The sequence below is a fragment of the Conger conger genome, chromosome 3, assembly GCF_963514075.1.
Source record: "Conger conger chromosome 3, fConCon1.1, whole genome shotgun sequence".
Lineage (NCBI taxonomy): Eukaryota > Metazoa > Chordata > Actinopteri > Anguilliformes > Congridae > Conger > Conger conger.
Genome location: NC_083762.1, coordinates 36,072,278 through 36,097,933, shown reverse-complemented (window position 1 = coordinate 36,097,933; position 25,656 = coordinate 36,072,278). Strand labels below are relative to the sequence as shown.

The 25,656-nt window shown below is 39.9% G+C and overlaps 1 protein-coding gene across 2 annotated transcripts in view; it reads right to left on the bottom strand.

The window, feature by feature from the left end:
* The window catches only part of LOC133123297 (kalirin-like), a 151,018-nt gene that overhangs the window by 82,745 nt on the left and 42,617 nt on the right, over nt 1-25,656 (bottom strand). The window contains exons 3-11 of one of the 2 annotated variants that reach the window (XM_061233642.1): nt 24,794-24,908; nt 22,443-22,635; nt 21,496-22,008; nt 19,418-19,540; nt 16,764-16,955; nt 15,285-15,416; nt 12,902-13,132; nt 7,115-7,237; nt 5,838-6,029 (exon numbers count right to left, since the gene is read on the bottom strand). In XM_061233642.1, coding sequence (XP_061089626.1) covers nt 5,838-6,029; nt 7,115-7,237; nt 12,902-13,132; nt 15,285-15,416; nt 16,764-16,955; nt 19,418-19,540; nt 21,496-22,008; nt 22,443-22,635; nt 24,794-24,908 — 1,814 coding nt within the window. Of the gene's footprint in view, nt 1-5,837; nt 6,030-7,114; nt 7,238-12,901; nt 13,133-15,284; nt 15,417-16,763; nt 16,956-19,417; nt 19,541-21,495; nt 22,009-22,442; nt 22,636-24,793; nt 24,909-25,656 lie in introns of those variants that run through there. The other variant, XR_009708228.1, reaches the window with a different exon arrangement.

The window sequence follows — 25,656 nt, the reverse complement described above, 5'->3', positions numbered from 1 at the left end:
GTCATTTTCAAGCTTTTGTAAAGAAAAGAGTGGTGCTTAAGGGGCTAAGTAAGGGATAACATCAACCAAATTGTATAGGACATATGTTAAATAAATATGTGCAGTAGAACCTCTTAGTCTAAGATATGAAAGCAATTGGAATGAAGGTCAAGAACTGTCAAAATGTACACATTAAGACATACACAATAATGTATACTATACACATTTAAAGAATCTGAATCCTTTAATCGGAATTGTTACTTACATTACTGTCACCTGGCTATTACTTTCATTACTGTTGCCTGACTCTGACTTTGTTGCCATAATCCTTTGTTTAAATTCACTAATAATAAAACCAGCTGTAGGCAGGATCTTTTTTTATCAGAATCAGCTGCTTTTCCACATCTGTTTTTATAATACACATCTCCTTTTCAGTGACCGGCCATAATAACACATGTGCACCTAAAACCACTTGCAGAAAGCTCAACCATTGCAGGTCTATCAGCGATAATGACTCCAACTCCCATTACAGCACCCACCCCACCACACCCACAGGTAATGTGAAGTATTCTTCTTAAACCAACAGTATTTAAAGCTGCACCCTTGGTGCACTAATATCTCAAGTCAACAAAATACTAAAATGGAGGCACGCCTGAAACAGTCCCAAGAGTGCCATAAAGCACTCTCAACCTGATACCTTTTCAACCAAACAAATTGACTGTGACAGTAACCTATTAAACCCTACTAATTTTTTAAACGTTCTCAACCAAAACCAAAACCTCTAGGGATTTGGGCAGAGCCACTTCATATTGGGCTAGGGACTGTAAGGGCTAAATTGCTAATGCCCTGAATCACTGACAGTTTTACAATTGGGCCTTGGCGATCAGAGTCATCATGACCTCAAACAATCTCCCTCGGGCTTAAGATCAGGCCATAACAACTACTATACTGCACGACTCATAATTGATTAGATGGTGCCACAACAGATTGATGAACATTATTCTTCTTCCTTTGCCCAGTGCAGCTGTGGACATCACATTTCTTTCTTTTTGCAACATAACTGTCATTTCACATCTCATTTGTATGCCCGAAGTCCTCAAATTAATTCAAATGTATATTAAACACTCGCTCCAGTTGTAAACATTTCAGACAGTGCAAGGCCTACTACCTGAATATAAAAATAAAAAGGCTTGGATAGACACATTACATAGCTCCAATTTTATACATGGCACGTTTGAACAGAATACAACATACATCCAAAATCTTCATCATACGCCTCATCTCTTAATTATAGTTATAATAATAATAGTTGTACTGCAGTTATGCCTTTTGAACATTTTAAATCTCTATTTGGATGGAAGACAGGTGGATCACTAAGGCCTCTAGTATCCATAGCAACTACAAATGAACACATCCATCCTTTAAAATTCAGCATCATACCAGTGCAATTCAGCCTATAACAAGTAATCATTGTGAATATGATTACAGCAAGTACTGCCACGGCATATATTGAATTGAAAGGCTGTGTAACCAATGGCACTGATGCAACAAGTACATATAATGGGTCTTTTAAATAGCTATTTAGTTAGTTATTTATTGATTTATTTTTGTACTTCTCACACGCTGGAAAGGAAACACGCCACAGAAAATCCTACAAAAAAACCACTGGAAGCTTTTCAAATAGGACTGCCCAATGAAAACATTAATGTTGATAGCAGAATCAAAAATAACTTGTTTACACAGATACAATTCCTGTGAATTCAGTGAATCACTGCAATGGTTAGCACGCATACTGCAAGAGTGCCATTCCCGTGTCTGTGGTTCCCATGGTAACTGCTCCTGTGTCTGATCTGAGCATGCACTGGATTACAAATGTCACCGAGTAAGAGTTCTGCCATTCCTCCTAGTAGAGGGTTTTACCTTCCATCTTCATGTAAAACAGGATATCCAGTATTACAAATACTAAAATCTTGTGCTGAATTAAAACATAAGATTATGAAAAAATCGAACAACATAAGAGATCAGTGCAACCTCTTTAACATTCACAACATTTGTCTTGGATTTTCTATCCCCACCGCAGTTCTTCACTTTGACCTATTTTACAGCACCAATATAGTGACAAGAAATGTACACATATACTTACAACTGCTAAATCTTGTAATGTTATTTTCCGTGACCTAGTCCATTGGATTAGGTGGATTACATTACTGTAAATACAAAATAATTTTGCTAGTGAAAGGTAATGTGTATAGTAATGTAATGTGCTAGTGTATGGTGTTTGCTTAGCATGTACTATACTTAATTAATTGTAGATGGGGAAACATTTGCATTGCCATCATTATTACATATTTGTAATGTATGTGTCATGCTTTCTGTTCTTCAAGTTGTTTTGCAGTACTGTACATTTCATGTCCATCTAAAATGCATTTTATTGTGTACACGTGTAAAAAGAATGGAAATTAACTTCAATGAGCTTGAGATTTTGGGTAAATCTGTAACATTGAAAAACATAAAACGCGTACGTCGTCTTTGTGTCACTGCTGGTCAACAGTGTCATGAGGGAACATGCGATAAACATATTGGCAGTGTGTATACATGCCACAGAGACTTGGCAAGAAGAAGGATCGCCTCATTAAACTGCGCTAATCCCTGTTGCTATTCCGACAGCGCAAATGAGACATCAACTTTACTCTCACTGGGACAGGGGAAGGGGCCAGGACACTGAAGGGTTCAGCTCGTTTTACTCAATTAGCGCCATTTTCCCGCTCTGTGCTGCAGGCTATGCATATCAGAACTCATATATAAGTTACCCCAATAATTTAATAATAATAATTTTTCATTTTTCAAATTCGGATTTCCTGACTATCATACAAGACATACCGTATAAACTCGTTACCATTAACGGCTATGATGTTAAACTGGAAAGCTGAAAACTGGAGCCTCACTGTAAACATGGAAGAAAAAAAAGGGGGGGGGAAGGCTCACATTTGTAGAGTCGTATCTTTCAAATGCATAATCGTAGTTCGCAGTTCCAGGATTAGAGAGCTCTGTTGCCACTTTCAAAAACTATTGAATGACCTTGATGTGACAACTAATAGCTAAATTACAAACGAATAACCGTAACCGCCTTTACATGACTCAGCTAGAAGAAGGCAGATTTCACCAGTTGCGGGAGCTTAGGACACATCTGTGGAATGCCTCATGACTGTTTGTGTTTCAGCAGCACGACCCTCCTATTTAAACGTATTTCAGTGAACTACATTCATATTTTCAATATTTGGCCGTTTCTGTGTTAATGACAGGATTCGGTGTTAATTACAAAATTCTGGGATTCGGCCCGCATTCTCAACTTGAAACCATGTAGCCCTACTAAAAAAACACAGTATAGCATTGAACCATGCTCTATTGGTTTTTGACCTATTATTGAAAATAGCCATTGAATGAATTAATATTTTGAACACCTACTGTACATAAAATGCAGATAATGCTTCTTGATATTACTTTTTTGTTTAAAAAAATGTGATTTATCTATTTATCTATAAATGAACTTCACTAGTATTGAAGAATAACCTTGCATATCTCATACACTGCAGTCAATAAATATATGGACAGTGGGACTGTTTTTTCTCAGCCTCATAATGGCTTCTTTGACTATCATTGGCACAACTCTGGTCAACTCTTGACAGACGCTAATAACAGACTCCAAAGGCAATCAAAACCCTAGAATAAAGACTGGATACAGACAGTTTTCTTTTACAGTACCTGCACTAAGGAAGTGATTGAATAAAATCACTTACAGTGTAAAAAGGGATACACAGATTCCTACACAGATCACCTAATAAAGCTGTAAATATCCTCAAATTAAAGGTGACAGTAATATTCATATCTTCATATTCATTGTTTCATTTCAAATCCAATGTGCTGGAGGACAGAGCCAAAAGAACATAAATTGTACCACTGTTTAAATCACAGACTGTGCTGTATATGGAAATGTTTCATAGTGTAGCTCTAATGGTTTGCACACATGGATACTACAATAGAAACTGTGATTTTGAATCCTTCTTTGAAAGGACTGAAAGGATAAAGATTCATACTCGAGTTGTTACCAAAAACCCACAGTCATCCAAGAACACAGCTGGCTTTTTTCCCCCATGTAATCCCATTTGAAGGAAAAAGGTAAAAAAGCAGTTTTATTATTTTTTTTACAAATGATAATAAATCCGTAACTCCATGCACATGAACATTCTGTTGTCTGGCAAATCATGACCACTACGATTAATGTAATCTCCTGATGTGAGCCAGAGCTTACTGTCAGTATTAAAACTGCAATGAGCTTAGTACTAAGCTCCTTCAATAACCTGAGCAGCATTTTCATGCATTTTGGAGAAACGCACTCGTAAAATCACATTACAGTTTCTTAATGTGGATCAATGTCACAACCTGAAAAACTGCATCTTTATTACTCCACTGAAGGGAATAAACGAATGCGGAAACCATTCCATTCCACCTGACAATTGCCCCACTGCAGCAGAAACTGTCTCACTTCACTCTCACTTCACTTCAGAAATAATCTGCCCCACTCCACCTCAGAAACAGACTGATCAAAATGAAATTATCTTAATTTGAAATGATCAAACTTTCACTGGCTGTGTTCAAAAATAGATGCCCAAGAGGCGAAAATATAGTACACTGATTCTTTGTAAACTACATACTATAGCGTGAATGGCTAGACAGTCTGAAAACAAAAAGAAAACAAGGGGGAAAGACATACAAACACCTGAACGACGAGCAGGTCGGCCAAAAAGAAAATGACAGATATTAAAAAAATAACTACGTGGGCCATTACCAGGACTGGCTGCAAGAATGAGACATGCTAGCTGATTTTCCTAGCTACACTGCTGTAAAACTCAACGGAATACTCTATGCTTCAGTTCAAAATGGGAAGGGCCAGCTATACTTCGTGAACTTTTCTTTGGTGATGCAGTTAACTTTTAGTCGCAGCAGGCAATTTTAGGCTGCTCGGACCAATTTTTTTTCAGCAACAGGAACTATTTTTTCTCCCATTATCATTATGTGTCAATTAATTAATACATCTGTCTTCTAAACAAAAAAATTGTCCATAGCTACATTACTTTGGCAAGTTAGCCGTGATATAAGCGGGATAATATCCTATGAACAAGTCAGTTATGAGGAAATAACTGCCCTTCAGGGTGGTAAATAGCCCTCGGTGTAGCCCCACCCTGTCGGGCAGTTATTTCGTCGTTCATAGGGTATTATCCCTCACTAAGTTTCCCCAATTGTGCCTCTGCACTTCATACAATTGCACACGGAAAACAGGATGAAGTCACTTTCCACTACCACAGTACACACAAAGCACTAAGGAGAAGTATAGCACTGATTGACAAAGTTGTGGAGCTGCATTCATAGACTGCAAATGTCCACGCCTGCGTATGTAGGGCTACATCTAAGTTTGTGGTTAGTGCTTTTACAAAATACGTATTACTTTTAAACAACTTCAGATCAGTTTAAAGCTCCAAAGATTCATTTGCATTTCAATGACCACCGTAGCTACGCCTTGCGCATCTATGAAGTGCCCTTAGCACTCACATACACCCCTACACAGCATGAACACATCTGGCACGGATCAAAGCCTGCTAACCAGACTCAAGAATCACAGCATCCCACAGTAATCTTGGTGTGATCCTCTGTAGCTGCAGTCTATAGCCATATGACTTTGCTACAGTCCAAACTTCAGCTTACGCAGAGATGAGAAAGAGGGAATATTAGTGACCATCCTGCTAAACCACCCACAAAACCTTTCTCTAATGGTCAATCCAAACTTCAGGGGAGAGACTTACCTCTTTGGCATGGGTATGAAAGGAGACGGACATATCCAGCAGCAACTTCCTCTGCTCCACCCTACGAACAAAGTCCTGGATCCGCACCTCCAGATGCCGGGCGGCCTTGTAGATCTCCTCTGGGTCGCACTCCCCAGTCTGGGCCAGCTGCTCTGCTGCCTCCAGGAGCTTGTCTGCGTTGGTGTATGTGTTCTGAGGTGCCCCGGACAGGGAAGAGACAGCAAGGTTACGGCATGCCAGTCCACTGTCCAACCGTGTCACTTCCCCTGTTCCAGTACAGGATGTCTTTCACAAACACCTGTGCTAAACCCATAAATGCCAGCACATAGCAGCAGAAGAGCTACTGTACCTGCGCCAGAGCGACAGCCCAAATCCAGGAGCAAATCTCAGACATGGCTTGCAAGGAAATCTCAATGCTAACAGACATTAATGGTTTGCAGGATAATCTCAAGACTGATAGAAATAAAGGCTTGAAAGGTAGTATTGAATCAACAATGACAGAGAAAATGCATGTGCAGGGTAACTACCACTGGTCAAGATTACTGGTTACTTAAGTAATCCTTTTTGGACACTTTGGGCATGCATTATAGGAACATACTCTCATATATGTGAATAAAACACACATGAAGGTTAATTTTCTTTACATTTTGTATGAGAAAATCTGTTTTAATAAAACATGAGCTTTCCTGATTATTCATGGGGACAGAAAGATATGGAGATGTTCTGTATTTGGAGAGATTTGGGGACACTTGAGGACATCTAGGTGCAGTTTTAGGAAAACTCATGTGGAATTTGAATGCTTGTCGATATCTTTACCATATTTAGTATATCAAGTTTGGCCACAAATATAAAGTAGTTCTTGGTTGGTCCTTAACTTAGAAATTGAAGTATTCAGTGCTAAACTATAAGAACATAAGGCCTTTTATAATTTTATTGTATTGTAATGTATCTTTTGTGTACACTGTATGCATATGCTCTGACATTTTTATTGTCTCAAATGGTACAAGTCTCTTCTTTCATTTAAGTCTTCAACCATGTGTATGGAGTAAAGAGTTTACTGAGATATTTCATACTTTTATAGGACCAGTACAAAAAGGTGGAAATTGCCCTCTTGGGGGGACAAAGTGGAAAGGGTTAATGGAAGATTTGTGTACACAAAGTGTACATGTTTTTTCTAGTATTGAGATTCAGAAACTGAATGGTTCACAAGCAAGTGGAATAAAATACACTGCTATTGTAAATCACAATGATGACCTTTCATGCATTGTGGGTCTCACCTGAGCCACCTCCTCAAAGTCATCATGACGTTTCTGCAGTGCTCGTGCCCGATGCAGGGACTTCCCCACCCCGGTGTGTTTGCTCAGAAAGGCCTCCCCGTGGTTCTCAATCCAATCCATCACCTGGAGGAAATGCAGACAAATGTACATTAATGCTGAGTATGGGGCTGTTTATCATACCCGTACCAGCCTGTGCACACCCTCTCTCAGTCTGGCACCCAAGGAATAATCTGTCATCACTGTCACTCTGCCATGTCACATAGAGGTAGTGCTCAATCTTTTAGCGGTCGAGGTGGGAATGCAGTTTTCCGTTGAGCCTGTGCTATGTATGTGTGTGTGTGCGTGTGAGTATACAGTATGTGTGTGCGTGCATGTGGGTCTGGGTGTGAGTGTGTCATTGTGTTCATAGTTGCTTTGAATACAAGGATGCTCATAAGAAATATATTGATCATTTTAATTGCATGGCTTGGACAACACTAACTGTCTGATCAATTTAATTTGTCTTATATTCCTGTGTTGTCCTTGCATGCTGGTTTCATGGTTACGTATGTTTGTGTGTGCATGACTTGATACACAGCACAGGAGATGGCAGACTGAACACAGTCTATGCAGGTAGAGGGTTCACCAGAAGACTGCTTTCCTTTCACTAATGAGAGAATAGTGTACACAACAAAAATATTGTCCTATTCTTATTATTAGCACTTGTTAATGACACAGACCTGAGACACAACTCAGCAGACTTTCATTTTAATTACGTGACAGAAGTGAAATGATAGCTGCAGTAGTGCTGCAAGCTGCATTTCATCTCCTAGCATATCTTCCTCGCTAATATCATCCGGTTGTGGTCAATGTCAAAGAGACCACTAAACAACAAGATGTGTTGTTATTATTTTTTGTCCCGAGAACCCATTTTCTCAAAAGAAAAATGCTCAGTTCAGTTTAGGAAGCCATATCATTCACATGAATTAATGATTTAATTGTACATTATTTTTTATTTTGTTTCAGTAACAGTTCATTTGGAGACATTAACTGCTGCAAACGGCTTCATATGAGCTACCCTGGTTTTATTTTGTTTAGTAAAACTTAAAAAACACAGTATTTCTTAGTTACAGAATAGCGCATTTACGGTATTGAACTACAGGTTTAATGGTGAATTAAAATTAGCCCATAATAAATGCTTAGACAAAGTTTTATTGAAATTCTGACAGAAAATATGTTGGATGGATTTTCAAAAGTATTTCTGCTATTCATGCAATTAATAAAAAAGAAAAGAAAAATGCATTGCAAGTGCAATATGCATTGATCTCAATGGCAATGCCCAGACAACACAAATCAACTTCTCATTGGTGTAATCACCTGGCAAGGTGAGTGGCGTGTGTGGGTGCGCCCCTCGCGTGACTTCGGAGAATGCCAAGATTCAGTAGCCACACCCAGTACGCCACACACCTTGCCAGGTGACTGCGTCAATGCACCGTGCAAAGTTGATTCCTGAACAATATGGCTGAAAGTCGACACTGATTGAACATGTGGGGGGGGGGGGGGTCACACAGGGTCACACACAAATACAGAGAATTGCCCAACACTGCAATTTAGGTTAAATTCAAAATCATTCTGTCTCATTCAGCCAGTATATAATCAAGCCATCGGGCACGGTTCCCATTGTATCCAGCATGATTTACATGCAGACACAGTCATCTTCATTTGGATGGTCCAAGTCCAAAAAATGCTTTAGCTTATTATCCTCTTTTGCCTTTTATAAACCAGAATAAAAACAAGAGCATGTTTTCCAATTTTCTGGCCAGAAGGATGCTTTTAAAATTGTAATGTGAGAAATGAAAAGAATTTTCCACTAAGGAGATTTCCTGCCAAAAATAATGGCTAGGAACGTAGCAGAAGCACTAGGCTTCCCAGCACTTCCAGAAGATTAGGCATCCTGCACTTCTCACAGTCCACAGACATAGGCATCATTTCCATGGGGGACACAGGGGCCCAACATCTGGGAAAGCATTATCTGTTCGACGCAATGCTAGTCCCCTACATTGAAACTGGGCCAGATGTGAGTCACCCTACCCTTTCTCCTGAAACTACAGAAATATTAACCATTTCCACTTTGCAATAAAAGTGTCGATATCTCAAAAACGATTTACTGCATACATATGGTTGAATACTTAAATGAAAGAAGAGGCTTGTACCATTCAGAGATTAGAGACAGAACAAATTTATGATCCGTGGTAGCTGACTTTCTTTGAAAGCAGTATTGTCTTATTTTCTAATAATATGCAAACCGGCCAGTGTATGTTGTTGTCTAATGTTAAGTGTCCATTGAGATGATGCAGAATGATGAAACTAACCGTAGCTTTTTCAGCAGAGAAGCTTCAATGTCAGCGACAGCTAGTAGTTAGATAGGAAAATGGCAAAGACAAGTGAACCTCAGCAAAGTGAATTAAAATGCCTTAAAACATAAATGTGGATCTCTAGCAGAAAAACATGTCAAAAGTCGGATTGAGGCAATCACCAACCTCCAACTCAACTATGGCAAAACTTCTGTCTGACCAGTAACTACAGCCGGCTACTGCTGTCAGTAACTTTATCAATAAGATTCACTGCTCAACTGCTGTCATTCCAGACCTGTTTTAGAGCTGATGTCCTTCAAATGAGTGAGTAGACAAAGCATCTTTCAAGGGGATTGGTGTTTCTGCTAGCCCACTAAGCCAGCTTTGCAGTAAATATTTTATTGTAAGATGATTAGCTACCTAGTATGGTTAAACTCTGTGCAGTTTTTGGCTGGAGCAATGACTGCTACCTGCTGTAGCTAGATGGCTAGCAAATGCTCAGCCTAGTGACCATGGTAAAGGCCTAATAAGTTGCTTTTCCATACATTTTTGCATTTTTTACCTTGACACCCTCGTCCACAAATGACAGGCCAGAATACACAAGATAATCACACACAGGACGGCTCCTTCTCTTTCTAATGGCATGAAGTTCATTTGACATAGAAGTGCCCCTCTGTTTCATATTTAGTGGTGGCTCTCAGCACCATGTTGCATTCAGCCCTCATTTCTAATAAGCTGTGATTAATGTTTGCAAGGGAAACACTGGGGGTAAGGAAAATTATATCTGGCCATTAGTAACTCAGTGGCATTCAGAAGCAGCTTGTAGTACGAAGTTAATGTAACATGCAAAACAAAAACACTGCCAGGAAGCCTCTGTCGCAGGCTCTCTCAAAGCTCTGGAGTAGATTACAGCACACAGTCTAAAGCTGCCAAATCCATTCCCTTGACCTTTCAACATGTGCAACTGATATAAATATGCCATGTATTCAACATAAATGAATGCTCTCATGCACTTTCCTCTGCATTGGACACACTGTGCCTGTTTAGATGATAACCAACCCTGAGGTCCACCGCTATGAGGTCTTATCACTTTATAGCCATATGTAATTATACATTGCACAAACGATTCTTAATATCTAGCAAGGACATGTGTAGAACCAGAAAGAGGCACAGTGCCGCCTCCTATTTAATGATGTGTCATATACATACAAGGTCAAAATTTTCAGAAGGGTGAACTTTGTCTTTTATTCCCATACACATTAGCGATATCAATATACAAGCTGGATGGACCATGAATGGATCTGATATTCACACTTGGAGGAGGGGTGAATATACAAATAATGATCATTTATTGAAAAAGAATGCAACATAACTCCAATAGCAAGGGTATAATGGTTAAGATTTCTAGTTTTGAGATTTTTAACTTTGCAATGTTACACTACTAACAAATGAGGGAGTGTGCTCATGGAAAAAATTTCAAATATTTTATTTGCAGCACTTAAACGTGATGCTGACTGGAAAAACACAGTTAAAAATGCCACTCGGTATATGCAGCACTATAAACAAAAAACAGCAATTTAGAGAATAGTTTACAATTCTCACTACTCAGCACAGCCAGTTTGATTGCAGTCTTGGCTCCGGGCTGGGTCAGGCCACAAAATATCATCCAACACGATGTTAGCTCTTGCAAGGCAGTGCGGGAAATATGCCCTGGTATGCCTGATCCACCTGTGGATGGAATCAAGAGCAGCATCTCCACAGGCCTCCTCCATAGCCCGGACAGGTTTTTCCTGCACATAAGGGTTGCGATCGAACACTTCCATCGCCATGCTGGGAAAAATCCCTGTGCCTTTCTCCGGTTCTACCCAGGCCTGGATGTTTCAGGTTTGTACTGATTGTTGTGCAGTTTTGGGATTGTATTAATAGTTCTGAAGAAAAGGAGAATTGTTTCATGAAATGTGTCTAAGCAATTGAAAAAAACTGTAATGCTTAAAAATCCTATATTATAAGTAAATACATTTAACATTTAAAGTAAAACATTTTTTGAAATATTTTTCACTCGATTAACAATCCCGGCCCCTAGCAGAATCTTTGAGTCAGATCTGAGATTTTGATTTTCCACTGGAATTGGGAGTTAAACATGAAGCAGTCACAGTAGGCCTGGGCTGATAAAGCCCTATTCTCCTTCACCTGGGATTTCACCACAGAGCCATATAAACGCTTATCATCCATGTTCTTGCAAGGAAATATGAGAGAAAATCTTTGAATCATAGAAATGGACATACTTATATACTGACAAAGCGCTATTCTATGAATATTGAACCCATAAATTAAATAGCAGTGAGTGATTAGAACCTAATACTTTTTAAAACAGTCCCAAAGTCACATTGAATCACACTTAAAACCTTAATTGCCCATTTAAAACCTTAAACAGTCATTTGAAATTATTGCCACACAAAGACAAGACAATTAACACTAGACAGATAACAAAGACAATGAAACTGCTCAATATTTTACTTATGAGCATTCTTGTATTCAAAGCAACTATGAACATAAAGAGACACACACACACACACACACACACACAGGGGAGACTTGTGTGGGAGGAAGTACAGAGCAGAGCCAGACACTTGAGACAAACAAGTGTCTCAAAATACAGATGTGGGCAAGGCCAGTGGGAGAAAAGAGACTCCTGACATGGATAACTGGTTTTCACCAAATTATGAACTGATCAGGTTTACTTAATCGTGTTCATGGGCTTGTGATGTATAATGTCACAATTCAGAGCTTTTCTGATTAAATTATCATTTCATCTGTAATTCATTTACAGTTTGCAACACCTTAAACATGAGTTCATAAGTGATAAGAAAAACTGTTCACACTATAAATGTGTTGTTAATCTTTAGTCTGTATTAAAGACAGAAATAGATGAACATGCCAAAATCTTTAATCTATTTCATTCAACAAATTATATTTTTAGAAATGACATACTGTATATATAATATTTTAGAATAAGCATTTAATTTAAGGAATAGGATCAAAGTCAGAGTGCAGTGAGAGTTACCTGTGTTTAAGAAATAGAGTCAGAGTCAGAGTGCAGTGAGAGCTCCTGTGTTTAAGAAATAGAGTCAGAGTCAGAGTACAGTGAGAGCTCCTGTGTTAAAGGAATAGGGTCAGAGTCAGAGTACAGTGAGAGCTCCTGTGTTAAAGGAATAGGGCCAGAGTCAGAGTACAGTGAGAGCTCCTGTGTTAAAGGAATAGGGTCAGAGTCAGAGTACAGTGAGAGCTCCTGTGTTAAAGGAATAGGGCCAGAGTCAGAGTACAGTGAGAGCTCCTGTGTTAAAGGAATAGGGCCAGAGTCAGAGTACAGTGAGAGCTCCTGTGTTAAAGGAATAGGGCCAGAGTCAGAGTACAGTGAGAATTTAAAGAATAGGGTCAGGTGAGTTTCTGTTACCTGCTGGACGTCCTGTTGGAATACACAAAGTTGGAGCCGTTGGTGCAAGCGGACCTTGCGGTGCTGCCAAATGTTCTCTAAGCGCCTCTGGTGGTGCAGGACCTCGTGCACCAGGTCCAGGATGCCTTGCACCGCTTTGGAGTAGTTGGCGGTGGCCGTGAGAGATTCCGAGCTCTCTGGACCCAGCGGCCGCTGCAGCACATCCAGCAGAGCCTTCCCGTCCTGGCTGACCTGGAATCAGGATCACAAGCCACAGCAGTGTGCTGTCAGAGCATTGGATCAGGTCTGTACATCCTGGACTCATTATTCAACCATATCATTTCATTAACCAGGCCTGGCTACTTATCAATCTATCTTTGCACATTGGCACATGCACACGAGGAAAAATCTGTGATTGGACGTTGATAAATCCACCAATTGCAATTTACTTGTTTGGCTAACAAGGTACCTCTTCCACTGATATTGACAGTTGTGACTGGGTGTCCAAATACTGGTTGAACTCTTGTTCAGGTACTGTTGTAATATACTGTATTTTTTCATTTAGTCATATTTATCTATCGGGTACACACCCACACAACACTCATACATAAAATAACAATGAATTCCATTCTATATTTAAGTACAGAAGAGGGAATGTTTTGTGTAAGGTATACTTGTGGCATCCATAGCATGTTAATCTGTTTCAACACTGCATACCACAATCAGTGCATGGCTGAACTTCCCGGTCTATAAGGTTATAATTCAGGATCACATGTTATTATGTTTTTAATATTATCAAATGATTGAACTAGCTTATGTAAAATGTGTTATCCTGTTCCATCATAACTTGAAGACCCACCTCTCCCCCACTTCTCCACCCTGATTATGACTATTTACCTTAAAGTATATACTATCCTCCCCAAAGCATTTTTGCTTTACCTTACCGTCCACAATTTTAGTGACAAGGAATTACATAGAGTACCGATGTGTTGTAGTCATCACCCACTCCTATGGTTCCCATTCATTTTCCCATTCATTTTTGCCATAGACATTTCAGAAAGCGTTTTAAACTGTGAACCAAGCCATCCACCTACCAGATGAATTATGATATCATAAACACAATGAGAGGCTACTTAATGGGAATGAACTAGGAATTCCATAAAGCATTGCAAACGAATCGTTTTCCACTCACTTTCGCGTTTTAAACAGACAATAACCGTGTACATTTTGCGGTTGTCACATTCTATATTTAGTGTTTTCTTTTATAAATCGCAGTGTTGGTCCATGGCGGAGTGGAACAGGTTGCTAAATGATGAAAACTTGCACTTTTAATAAAGAGTTCACAAAACAGTTTCTTAAAAAAACTAAATTGAAATCAGACTGATTTATGGCTTCTGAAGGACCACAAACACCATCTTTTCACAATCTGGTAGCTCATGGTAAATGGTTAATCATCTAACTTTTAGTTTTATAACGTATACAAATACGAATCAAGTTTTCTATGGTGGATGGGATTTTTCCTTCCGGAACCAGTAGGCTACGTCACCTCGGTACTATTGCTGGGCTGTTACGGCCCGATCATTGCAATTCTCATTAATCGCTACTTGGGACGTTGGTGATTTTTGAATCTAGGCCTTTTCTTCATTTGCACTCATTGTAAGTTGCTCTGGATAAAACCATCAGATAACTGCCTAAAATGTAAATGTAAATTCTAAGATCTGCTTAAAACACGGAATTATGTTTTCCAGCCTTGATAAATTGCAGGTAGTTAATATTTAAGATTGACCTATTCACATTTACATACAGTATGCTGACATACATTCTGCAGAAAGCATACCAAATTTTGTGGTGACAATTTAAGAAACAGTGTTAAAATAAATTAATTGTCTGGATCAAATGTGCAGTAGAAGAATCAAACTGATAATACCCCTTTGAGCACAGAACATTTTTTTTTATTAAAATGTCTGATAATTTTCTGATAACATTTAAAAAAGTACATTTTAATATCAATATCACAATAAAACAGATAAGCGTTTCCTTACACCAAAAAAAAAAGCATTACATGAATTGGTGTGTCAAGAATGGTGTGGAATAAAGGTGATAAATCTTTAATCCGTTTTAAATATCTGTATTAGCAGCTCTACAATATTACCCTTTTGTATGCCTGTATTATATTCTGTATATAATTATCCCAGTATTTTCCTACAATTACTAAAAGTGAGCATGGAGCAAGATGACAATTATCCCTTTATTATTATCCCTATGCGTACTTTTACCCCTGCCTAATCCAAATATTACTAAACCATAGTTGGTGAGATGGTCAGTGTGATTGGTCTGCATCAATGTATGTATATGGCACAAGGTTCCTTATTGGTCAGTTGTTGAATGTGAAAGGCAGTCTCACCTCTGCGTAGGCCTGGGTGACCTGTTCGTACAGGGCCTGGTGGTGATGTATGGCCAGCTCCAGGGCCTGCATCTCGCAGGGAAGCCCACCCTCAGTGCACATCTTGCACCAGACCTCCACCCCAGCCAGGAACTAGAAAAGAGCCAGGAAACCAGCCATGAAGAAGACGGAGAACCCAATGGCAGAAGCCGAGGGATGATTTCACAGAGAACTGTGCCGTTCTACTTATCATTAGCCGCTAATAGGGATGAAGTGGTTTCACCTCACTGATAGTCCTGTTTGCTCACAGCCACCATAAATATGTCCCACATTGATAAGAACATGCACAGACACCAGCAATAGCCTCACATTATACCATGCTCGCAGACGGTTTAGAGAGTTTTTTTAATGGAACCGATCAGAGGAATTACTTGTCAGACAGGTGGAGTGAGGTGTTAGAGACCAGATTATTATTTTTACTTCTACCTTAGTCTTGACCTATTTGTGAATTAGACTTCACTGCAGAAACATTATTTAAACAATCAAAATGGATTAAGAAATATCACAGAAGACAGTATGCTGGTATTAATACCCTGACAGAATCCTGCAAGGCAAGAATTATGAGCCTCAGATATACAGTATATAACTGTATATACTATCATTGACAGCAGTAAGCCCAAACACAAATGTTACTGCTAGTTTCAGAAAGACACAATGACCCTTTAACCCCCCCCTCGCACCTTGACATAGTCAAAAAATTTGGTGTGTCAAAATCAACCGTTTGGTACATTGTACAGGGCGGCCTGTAGCATAGTGGTTAAGGTAAATGACTTGCACACACAAGGTCGGTGGTGCACAGCCGTTGGGCCCTTGAGCAAGGCCCTTAACCCTGCATTGCTCCAGGGGAGGATTGTCTCCTGCTTAGTCTAATCAACTGTATGTCACTCTGGATAAGAGCATTTGCCAAATGCCATTAATGTAATTTAATGTAATTGTTAAGAAGCAAGAACACGCTGGTGACCACAGCAATGACAAACGACCTGGTAGACGATGAAAGAACAATATAGTGGATGACAGAAGAATCCATCGAAAGGTGAAGAAAAATCCCTTTGTAACTGTTCAAGATGAAGTACTCCATGATCAGGATGTAGGATTCAGGCAATCATTGATTGCAAAGGATTTGGAACAAAATACTGAATATGATTACATTATTTCAGCTTGTGTTCATTTGTCCAATTATATTTGTCCTATTATTATTTTTGGTCCCCTAAAATTGTTTGCTGGAGTACAGGGCAAAAACAACAAAAAATGTGTCACAGTCCAAATAATTGTCCAAATATATACATATATAAGGACACTCAAATCTGGCCCTCGAGGCCAATAGTGCTGCTGGTTTTATTTTCTACCTGGCAGTTAAGTGATCGATTAATGCCACTGACCGGCAACTCCCTTGATATAGGTTATTAAACCCGGTATGAAAGAATAAGTGTAAGTGCCCACCTGCTCGGCCTTCTGGTGGAAGACAGAAGACATGGCGAGGATGGCGCTACGCTCGTCCAGCGCAGCAGCAAAGCTCTTCCACTCCTGGTCCAGCTGGGCGGAGATCTGCTTGATCTGCTGGGAGGCGTAGTGTCCCGCCTCCGACAGCCGTGAAGCCACGGACATGATCCGGTTGATGTTGACATAGGCGTTCTGAGCACAGGAAGAACACCACTGACTCATAGATAAACTGTCTATTCCTGTTTTTATGATGTTACTGCTCTAAATCGGTATGTCACATGATTTTTTACAACATTTTCTGACACTTGGATTCAAAAGGTGGAGTTTCGTGAAGTATTTTGCGGGGAGAAAAATTAGAGATGTTGTGATACAAACTGTAGATACCACTGGCTTACTTTCTGGGCTACCACAGCTCTCCTTTTCAGAGACTGTGCAGCACATGATGTGTCATTTTCTTATGAGGAGCCTAGGCCATAATTGGGAAGGACCTGACACTGGAGGGAGCCAGATATGTCGAGTCAGATATGTCGTTGCCTTCATCTTATCAGTGAGTTTCACTGCTCTAGAGACCAAACTATAAACCCACAGTTCCACATAGGCTACAACCCGGAATGGCCTTCTAGGTTGAGCAGATTTCAGCAGATTTACCAATGCATGGGACTGGGTTTTAACTGGCAAGGAACTCTAGCCTAATTAGCCGTTGGGCTGTTTTCAGAATTTTTCAGGTAACTTTGATTTGTCCAGATTGTCAAGAGAAGATTAAGCGAGCTGTGATTGAGATAAATAATAAAGAATTGATATAATAATAATGAATAAAATTACTAAATAATAGTAAAATAATTGTTCAAGTTGGTGCAACCAGTTATACAGTTTAAGAGGGTAAATCTAATTTTGGGTAATATGAGTGTTTGATAACTTTTGTCATTAAATAAATTAATAATAAAAAAAGTATTCAAAATAATTAGCTTCAGTCAAGTAAGTCAAGTAACAATTTTGTTTAACCTTATTTTAGTCAAAAGATGTTATTCCTAATTCATTGGCCTATCTAATTAGCTGTCTTAGATGGAAAGGAATTACTAAAATATATCAGGATTCTCCCCAGAATTTTTCAACAGAGTGGTGCTCAGTCCCTTGTGTGCTCAAAGCAGACACATGGGCAAAGGGGAGGTGGGCTTGGGTCTGTAGAATATAAAGCTTTTGCACCTTACAGTAAGCCCTGCTTTCTGGGGCATTAGAACCACCCAAACAAAAAGCAAACAAACAAAAAGGGTTAATAATCTAAAATGATTTAGGCCAGCGATCTCGGATATTAGAAATGATATTAGACCTTTCACTAAGGTGTATGACTTAGTATAACTTTTAAGAAGCTACTAGAGCAAATATTATAAAATATTTGAAAAATATACACTGGGCTTAATGTGTAACCAGTAATGGTGTAACGGTACACACAAATTTTGGTTCAGTGTAAATTTGTTTTGACTTCACGGTTCGGTTCATGTTCAGAAAAGCAGAAAAAAAAGTCTATAGCGTGTGCCGAACTGAAAGTCAGGTACTGAAGGAAAGTGCCTTGACAGAGTTAATGGTGATTTTCTTGGAATTTTACTACCCTACTGATAACACGACTAACAGCTGATCATTTGTTTCTGGGTGTAAACAACAGCCATAATGTATGTAACAGGGAGGCTCACATCACAAATGAAAAAGTGCTGTGTACTGTGTATGAGTGAATTCCCCAAAAGTAGCAGTGTCGAGTTGACAGAGGGGGTGAGTATGTTCAGGGCTCAGGAATGCACAGAGCACAGGCTGATGAGACCTTCTTTCATCAGCTCATCAGTAAAAATGGACTGACAGATCAATTTGTAAAAGAGGAGAGAGGAGCGCAGGGTGAGATGTAGTGCATTCAGCAGGGATGGAATATTTCTGAGATATTGTAATGGTATTGGTGCTAGTCACTGGCTCCCCCTGAAATATGATTGGCCACCCCGGGTGCCACCAAAAAGTTTTATCACGCTGATAAGAATTATGACACCAGCACACCAGGAAGTAAAGAGTTGAGGTTCGTTCTGTGCGCGTTTGAGTAGGCCACACATTGGGTCCAGTGGCAATGGATTCTAAGTTTAGAAAGTATGTTTGTTTTTTTTTTTAATGCCGTTTAACTTGCGGTTGGAAGGTGTAAGCATTCTTATCAGCCAATTAGCTATGTGAAATAAATTTACTTTGTCATATTTGCGGTACCTCAAACAATTTGGACACATTCATTTAGCTAACTTTTCTCGTCAGATGGTAGCTCAGTCAGCTAATTTGGGCTTTGCGATATCACTTTTCAGCTGACATAAGCTTAAAAGCTAATTGTGCTTTCTAACTTCCTAAAGTTCTGATACTGAGAAAAGTATACGCATACTACATCTTGTTTTGTGGGTTATTTTTATGTTTATGGACCCCCTAAAGTAGTCTTGGGCCACCCCATCCACACCCCATTTATATAGTTATAGAAATAACACTGGAGCCAGTGAATAGAATGAGCTCTGCAGCCCTGAACATCCAATTGAAATGGTTCTTTGATAATAAAATGTATATTTGGTTGTATGCAGAGAACATTAAGAAATTAGGTGAATGACAACAAAACAATCCCTTGATTGTAAATCAGAACATACCATAGAGTTCATGGCAAAGTGATTGTGCTGTGTCTGGAGGTCCACAGCATGCTGGTATCTGACTCCAATCTCAGTATGGCTCTGTAAGAACAGCTGCTTGTTGTGACTTATCCAGTCAAACATCTGTAACACAATAATGACAAATTCACAACAGTCACAAAAATAATTGTGTTGTACCTCTACCGCTGTGAGGACAGAAGAGCTGGACACAGGGAGATATGGAAAATGTCGGTTCAGTTTTCATCAGCGTTTATTGACAGTAGCGGAAGCTGGAGAGAGAGGGTGCACGCCCACAAACGGCGAAAGTCTCCACCCTTCACCCTCATGAGATTCGGACCAAAAATAATAAAGGAAAATAACAAATGTAAAGAAAATAACCCGACTCATGTAGCTTTTCAGCTCATGTAACCTTTATGTCCCCAGTCTCAGCTGCCTGCTGTGGAAAGAAGCACACTTTTTATCTCCTGGACTGATTCCTAAAGCCGTCCTGGTGTGTGCCTACTTAACCAGTTGTCGTGGTCCCCGGATTTCCCTGCTTCCTTCCCGCAAACTAAGCCCAGCCGCCACAATGTATCATGTAGTGTACAATGAGTATAAGATAATAGAGGCATTTTTGCTCACCCAGCACCAATGTTACTCACTGGTACTGGTACTGGGAAAATCCAACCCTTAACTTCTCCTATGAGATATTAACGAATGAATTGAATTTGGATGCCATGATGTGCAAACTAGAAAGCACGATTTCCACTATCAACACATGAACACTGTGTCGCCAACTTAGTGAAGTTTAGCTAGCTTTAACTAGACTTATCGGCCAATGTCTTTTCGACTACCAGAGGCATTGTAACTATTGCCACATGCAATTAAATGCATTGGTGGACAGTATTTACTTGATTTTAAATGCATTTAGCGGTTATTCGTGCCACAAATGAATGAAGAGCAAGTGAGAGCTGTCAGCCACAGATGCCAAGTGAACAGCCACTGCCAGACCTCCAGTGATTGCCCAGTGCCCCTCACCATGAGAGAAATACAGGCTGAGTATGGAAGTGGGGGCCAGGCCTGGCATATCCTGGTTAGCTGTGGCTGCTTTGCTTACTAGCTGCAGCTGGTCATTTTCATTCACTCTGCTAAATTCACAGTACTTACTGTGAATACTTACTAAATGCACTGAAATCCTCAACAGTATGTACTGTATATAGTTAGTTGAGAGTCTGACTACCGTCCATCTCCATCTCATACGCAATGGGAATATAATGAGAAGTGGATGCATATGCAAATTAATAAGGGTGACACTGGGTGGTGGAACATAGCCTACATGCCATTATGCTAGGCAATGAGATTCTAACACTATTGACAATGCATTTTACCCAACATTTGCACAACAAATGCATAATTCAGCCTTGAAAAACACCACCAGTAATAACACTCAGCCCATTTCTTCCTTCCTTCTGACAAATCTCAGCATCACAATCAGCCAAGGAATAACAAGCATTGCGTGTGGAATAAGCAACGTGCATGAACTGCTCAGAGCATATGGGGTCAGATAACTCTACCACAGCTGACCAATAGTCAGCTTCAGCAATCATATTCACACGCATTCCATAATCAACTAATCACATTAACACAACTTATTTCATCGGATCATGTGCAAACATTACCTAAGAGCACCTTTCTTAGACCAACAGTCAGATCTAAATATGTGAGTTGTCCTGACTGAAATGGTATTGGCACATCTATACACATTTTGATTAGTTTTCCTGAGCTGTACACTTTTACAATTTCATCACTACTCAACACTACTGAATAGTGTTCTCTCAACACTATTATATATCACTGCCCTCAACACTACTGAATAGTGTTCTCTCAACACTATTATATATCGCGGCCTTCAACACTACTGAATAGTGTTCTCTCAACACTATTATATATCACTGCCCTCAACACTACTGAATAGTGTTCTCTCAACACTATTATATATTGCGGCCTTCAACATTACTGAATAGTGCGCCCGCGACACTATTACATATCAGGTCCCTCTACACCAGCGTACACCGCCCTGAGCACTGCTCCACGCCCACCTTCTCGGCGTCCTGCTCGTAGAGCCGCAGCTGGAAGCACTGGTCCAGCTTGAGCTTGCGCACGTGCCATATCTGGTGCAGGTGCTGGCGGGTGGAGTGCAGCTTGTCCAGCAGGCTGGCAATCTTGGGCACCACGCTCTGGAAGTCGGCCCCTCCGGAGATGCAGGTGCGGCCGGAGAAGCCGTCCCCGCAGCGGATGCACTGCAGCAGCCTCTGGCCCTCACGGTCTAGCTCCTCCACCGGGGCCTTCATCACCGTCTTCTTCAGCTGCGCGTGCTCGTCGATGAGCCGCCGCGACTCATCCACGTCCGCCGGGAACTCCTTCTTGGCCAGCATCTCCTGCAGGTCCTCCAGGCGGGAGAGGAGGTGGGTGGCGCTGCAGATGAACTCCTCCAGGGACACCCGCAGCTCCAGCCATTCCTCGTGGTTGTACTCCAGCGAGCCCTCAAAGTCCTCCGTCAGCTGGGACGGGTCCACCAGCTTCGCCAGGCCCTCCACCGACACCATGCTAGTCTGCCAGGAAGAGCGAGCAGTGAGAGTTTATATAACAAGGACTCTTTGGTCCAGAAGGCTTACTCCTGGTCGAGAGATTTTATGTAAACCTCTACGAGACACTTTGCAGATACAGATTAAGATTAATCCTGGACTGAAATGAGTTTTGTGTTTTGACTCATTTGAATCTCCATAAGTGTTTTCAAAAAAGTATTCCTATTCTGCTTAAATAAAAACATTATCACAATCATAAGTATGATTATAGTAAATATGAACAATTAATATATTAACATGATGCTTGATGCATACTGATCTGATACCATGCATCTCATTTTCACAAATAATATATTTTTAATTCAGTTCATTTCCTTCCGTTGTGTGGTCCATACATTTCCTTAAAATGTGGCATTATAATCGTGCAGAAGACAAATAAATATTTCTGACGGAAGGCTCACCTCGAAGGTGAACTTAGCGCTGCCAAAGTTGGTCTTCTGCTTCTGCCAAAAAGTATCGGGCTTGATGATGAGTGCGACGCAGATCTCGGCTGGGAAGGCCTCCTGCAGGGTCTTCAGGAGGGGTTTGATTAGGTCCCACTTGGACCCACGCATGTCGATGATGACGGTAAAGCCCCGCTTGCACACATCCTCACTGCGAGGTGAGAGCAAGGAGGCGCTGTTATCATATCACCAAACACATATGCCCAAACTAAGCTGCTTGGGGGGGGTGGGTGGGATAATCATGGAGGAGGGTACTGAGCACTGCAACAGCTGGGCCCACTAAATGAAACTGGAGTGAATCAGCCTTGTCTTTAATTGACCATTAGCCTTGTTAACTAGGAGACAATCTGTCAACAAATCTGCCTGAAGCATTTTTTTTCTCTAAAAATCAAGGTCCCATTTGCTCATATATTAAGGAGCTGCAACACTTAGCAGTCTATTCTGAGCCCTTTTCATTAAAAACAGATGACATACTGGAAGCAGTAATTGCTTTATTTCTCCATAACCTCCCGCACATCACTACTAAAGAATTGATGTGATACTGAGCAACAAAAGCCTCTTTATTATTGCCATCACAAAGGCAGGGATGTAGTTAATTAGGTGTCATGCATAATAAGGACACTGTAACGGAGGAATGAATGGTATTAGCACTTGGCTAACATCTTACAAAGTGCCCAGTCATGGCTGGTTTTGCAACATTTCTTGATGTAATTTCTACAACTACAATATGTCCCTAAAAGTGCCCTCTGTATCCCACACCATTCCCAGTAACAGTACTTTCACTGCTCAGATGAAAACCCTGAACTGCTCATGACTCAAGTGTTTCCAATGCGGTGGGAAATGTGCAAAACTGGTTAAGAATTCTGTGAGGTGACATCATCCTTGCCGAGAGTAATCTCACCAAACAATTTTGAAAGTCGTGCAAAACAGCGAAATCAGAGCTTTAACACCACTGTGATTACACAGTCATCGGTTTTGAATATACCACATGGACTTGCTGGCGACGGTTGTGTTGTTTTGTAGCCTTAGGGAGGCACAATAGTTAAATTAGACTGATTTTCATTGATGCTGTATAACAGTCATAGGCATTGCATTACAGATGCATGTTCCATCCCAAATTCAAATTGATTATGGTTCATGTGATGCTATGATGCAAAATGCAAAAAAGGGCAGTGTAGCACTGTAACATTGTAGGCCTTGTAGGTTATGTGGCACACACCGCTAACAAAATCCAACCAGGTATGTTACTGGATGAGCAGATTGTTTGAAACATATCAAAGAACTCGCCACAGTTCTTTGCAGACCTTGGCAGTCTCACTTTCTTTTTAACTCTCCAGGTAATCCCAGACAGACATGATCAGGTTTCTAAATGCTTGAAAGTTGGAAATCTCAAATGTATTATTTTCTACTGACACACTAATGCAGAAAAAAGAAACATCTAAGACCAAATTTATATGAAAAACTCTAGGGTGCCAAATTGGGACACGATGTAACCCCTGGCAGTGACCACACTCTGAAGTGTATCTCATTCTTAAAATTAAAAGATGAAAATGACCTTTGTTGTTAAATCAAGATGAACAAGAATGTTGCTCATAAATACTCTTGGGTGCTGACCATATATGATTGTATCTTTCATATGAAAACATATTTCACCTTGATACAAATGTCACACTTAGTTCACATAGGCAGACTTTGCACTTCATATTATTTTAACAAAGTACATGATTGTAAATGAATCATGCAAGTACTAACTTTTTATGAATTCATATAGTTTTATTGGTATGCATGTACTATGTGTATGATGTACTATGAATGTGTTACATTGAGTGGCACCTAAATACAAATACACTAAGTATACTTCTTCTGGAATCTGGATTCATTCAAATAGCACGGCAGTCCAAGTTTAACAGTGAGTAACACATTGAGGTGAGAGTCTCCTCTTAAACTTCCACTGACATCGCAGCAACAGGAGAGGAAAAAAAACTTCTCCTTTAGACAGATTCCTCTGAGGTTAGGACAAAACCCTTATACCCTTTACCTGTTAGCTTTCCTATGCATGCACACAGAGCTACTCTTAAGTGGAATACTGTGAGGTGTTTGAACAATGATTAGAAAGCAGACAGAAAACATACAGTATATGTCTCATATATAGAAAGTAGAATCCAACTGACACTGGAAGCCCATGCCTTCTCAGGCAGTGCGAGAATAACTTAATTACAGGGTATCTAATGTACAGTATGTGCATTGTGCAAGCACAAATACAACTCCAAAGTAACTGGCCCACAGCTGCACAGAGAAGAGTGTTTTACCTGGGTACCGTAGATAGATAGGTCACCAGCCTCCTAAGGTCCTCCTGTTTTATTCTGTCATGGTTACTTCTGGCAGGGAAGGTCAAAATTGGGCCACCTCTCTTGTCACGTCCCCCTGCAACAGATACATTACCCTATCAGAGTATGCAGAGAAACAAGCACAGATTATGTCATCAGTTTAGTTAGTGCAATAGGTGCATTATGCTACCACAACTGCCATGTACCATGTATTACCACCTATTAAAATAAAGGATTAATAATAATAATAATTACAACTGCAATTGTGCTATTTACTCAACTGATACCATATATCATGATGTCACCTCAATTACTACTACAGTCGGGTCATCATATCAAATAATTGAAAGCAAACGATTCAACTGTAATTAGATTAACAAAAACATGTTACACTGTCACATTCTTTACTGAAACAGACACATTATATGAAACACAGATATTATTTACTGATACAAACATATTCCACCGTATTTATCAAAACAGACATGACATTATTTATACCATAATATACACTCCCACAAACACCATACTATCAAATTATTTACCGCAAAGAAATGTGTTAATTATCCAGATTATATACCAGAAGTCACTATGCCATCACATTTGTTCTGCAACACATTGTGCTATCATGATATTTTAACACAACAGACACATTTTGCTGTCAGATAATATTTACTTGCCAATCAATATAATAAATCCACTGAAATTAAAGTACTGAATAAGAAATGCTCTCCCTCTCTTACAAGTTGTGAAAGACAAATCTAAATAGTTTAAGGAGGAGAATCTTATACGAAGGACATCCAAAGGACATTTTTTTTGTTCATCCAAAAACATACATATATTCA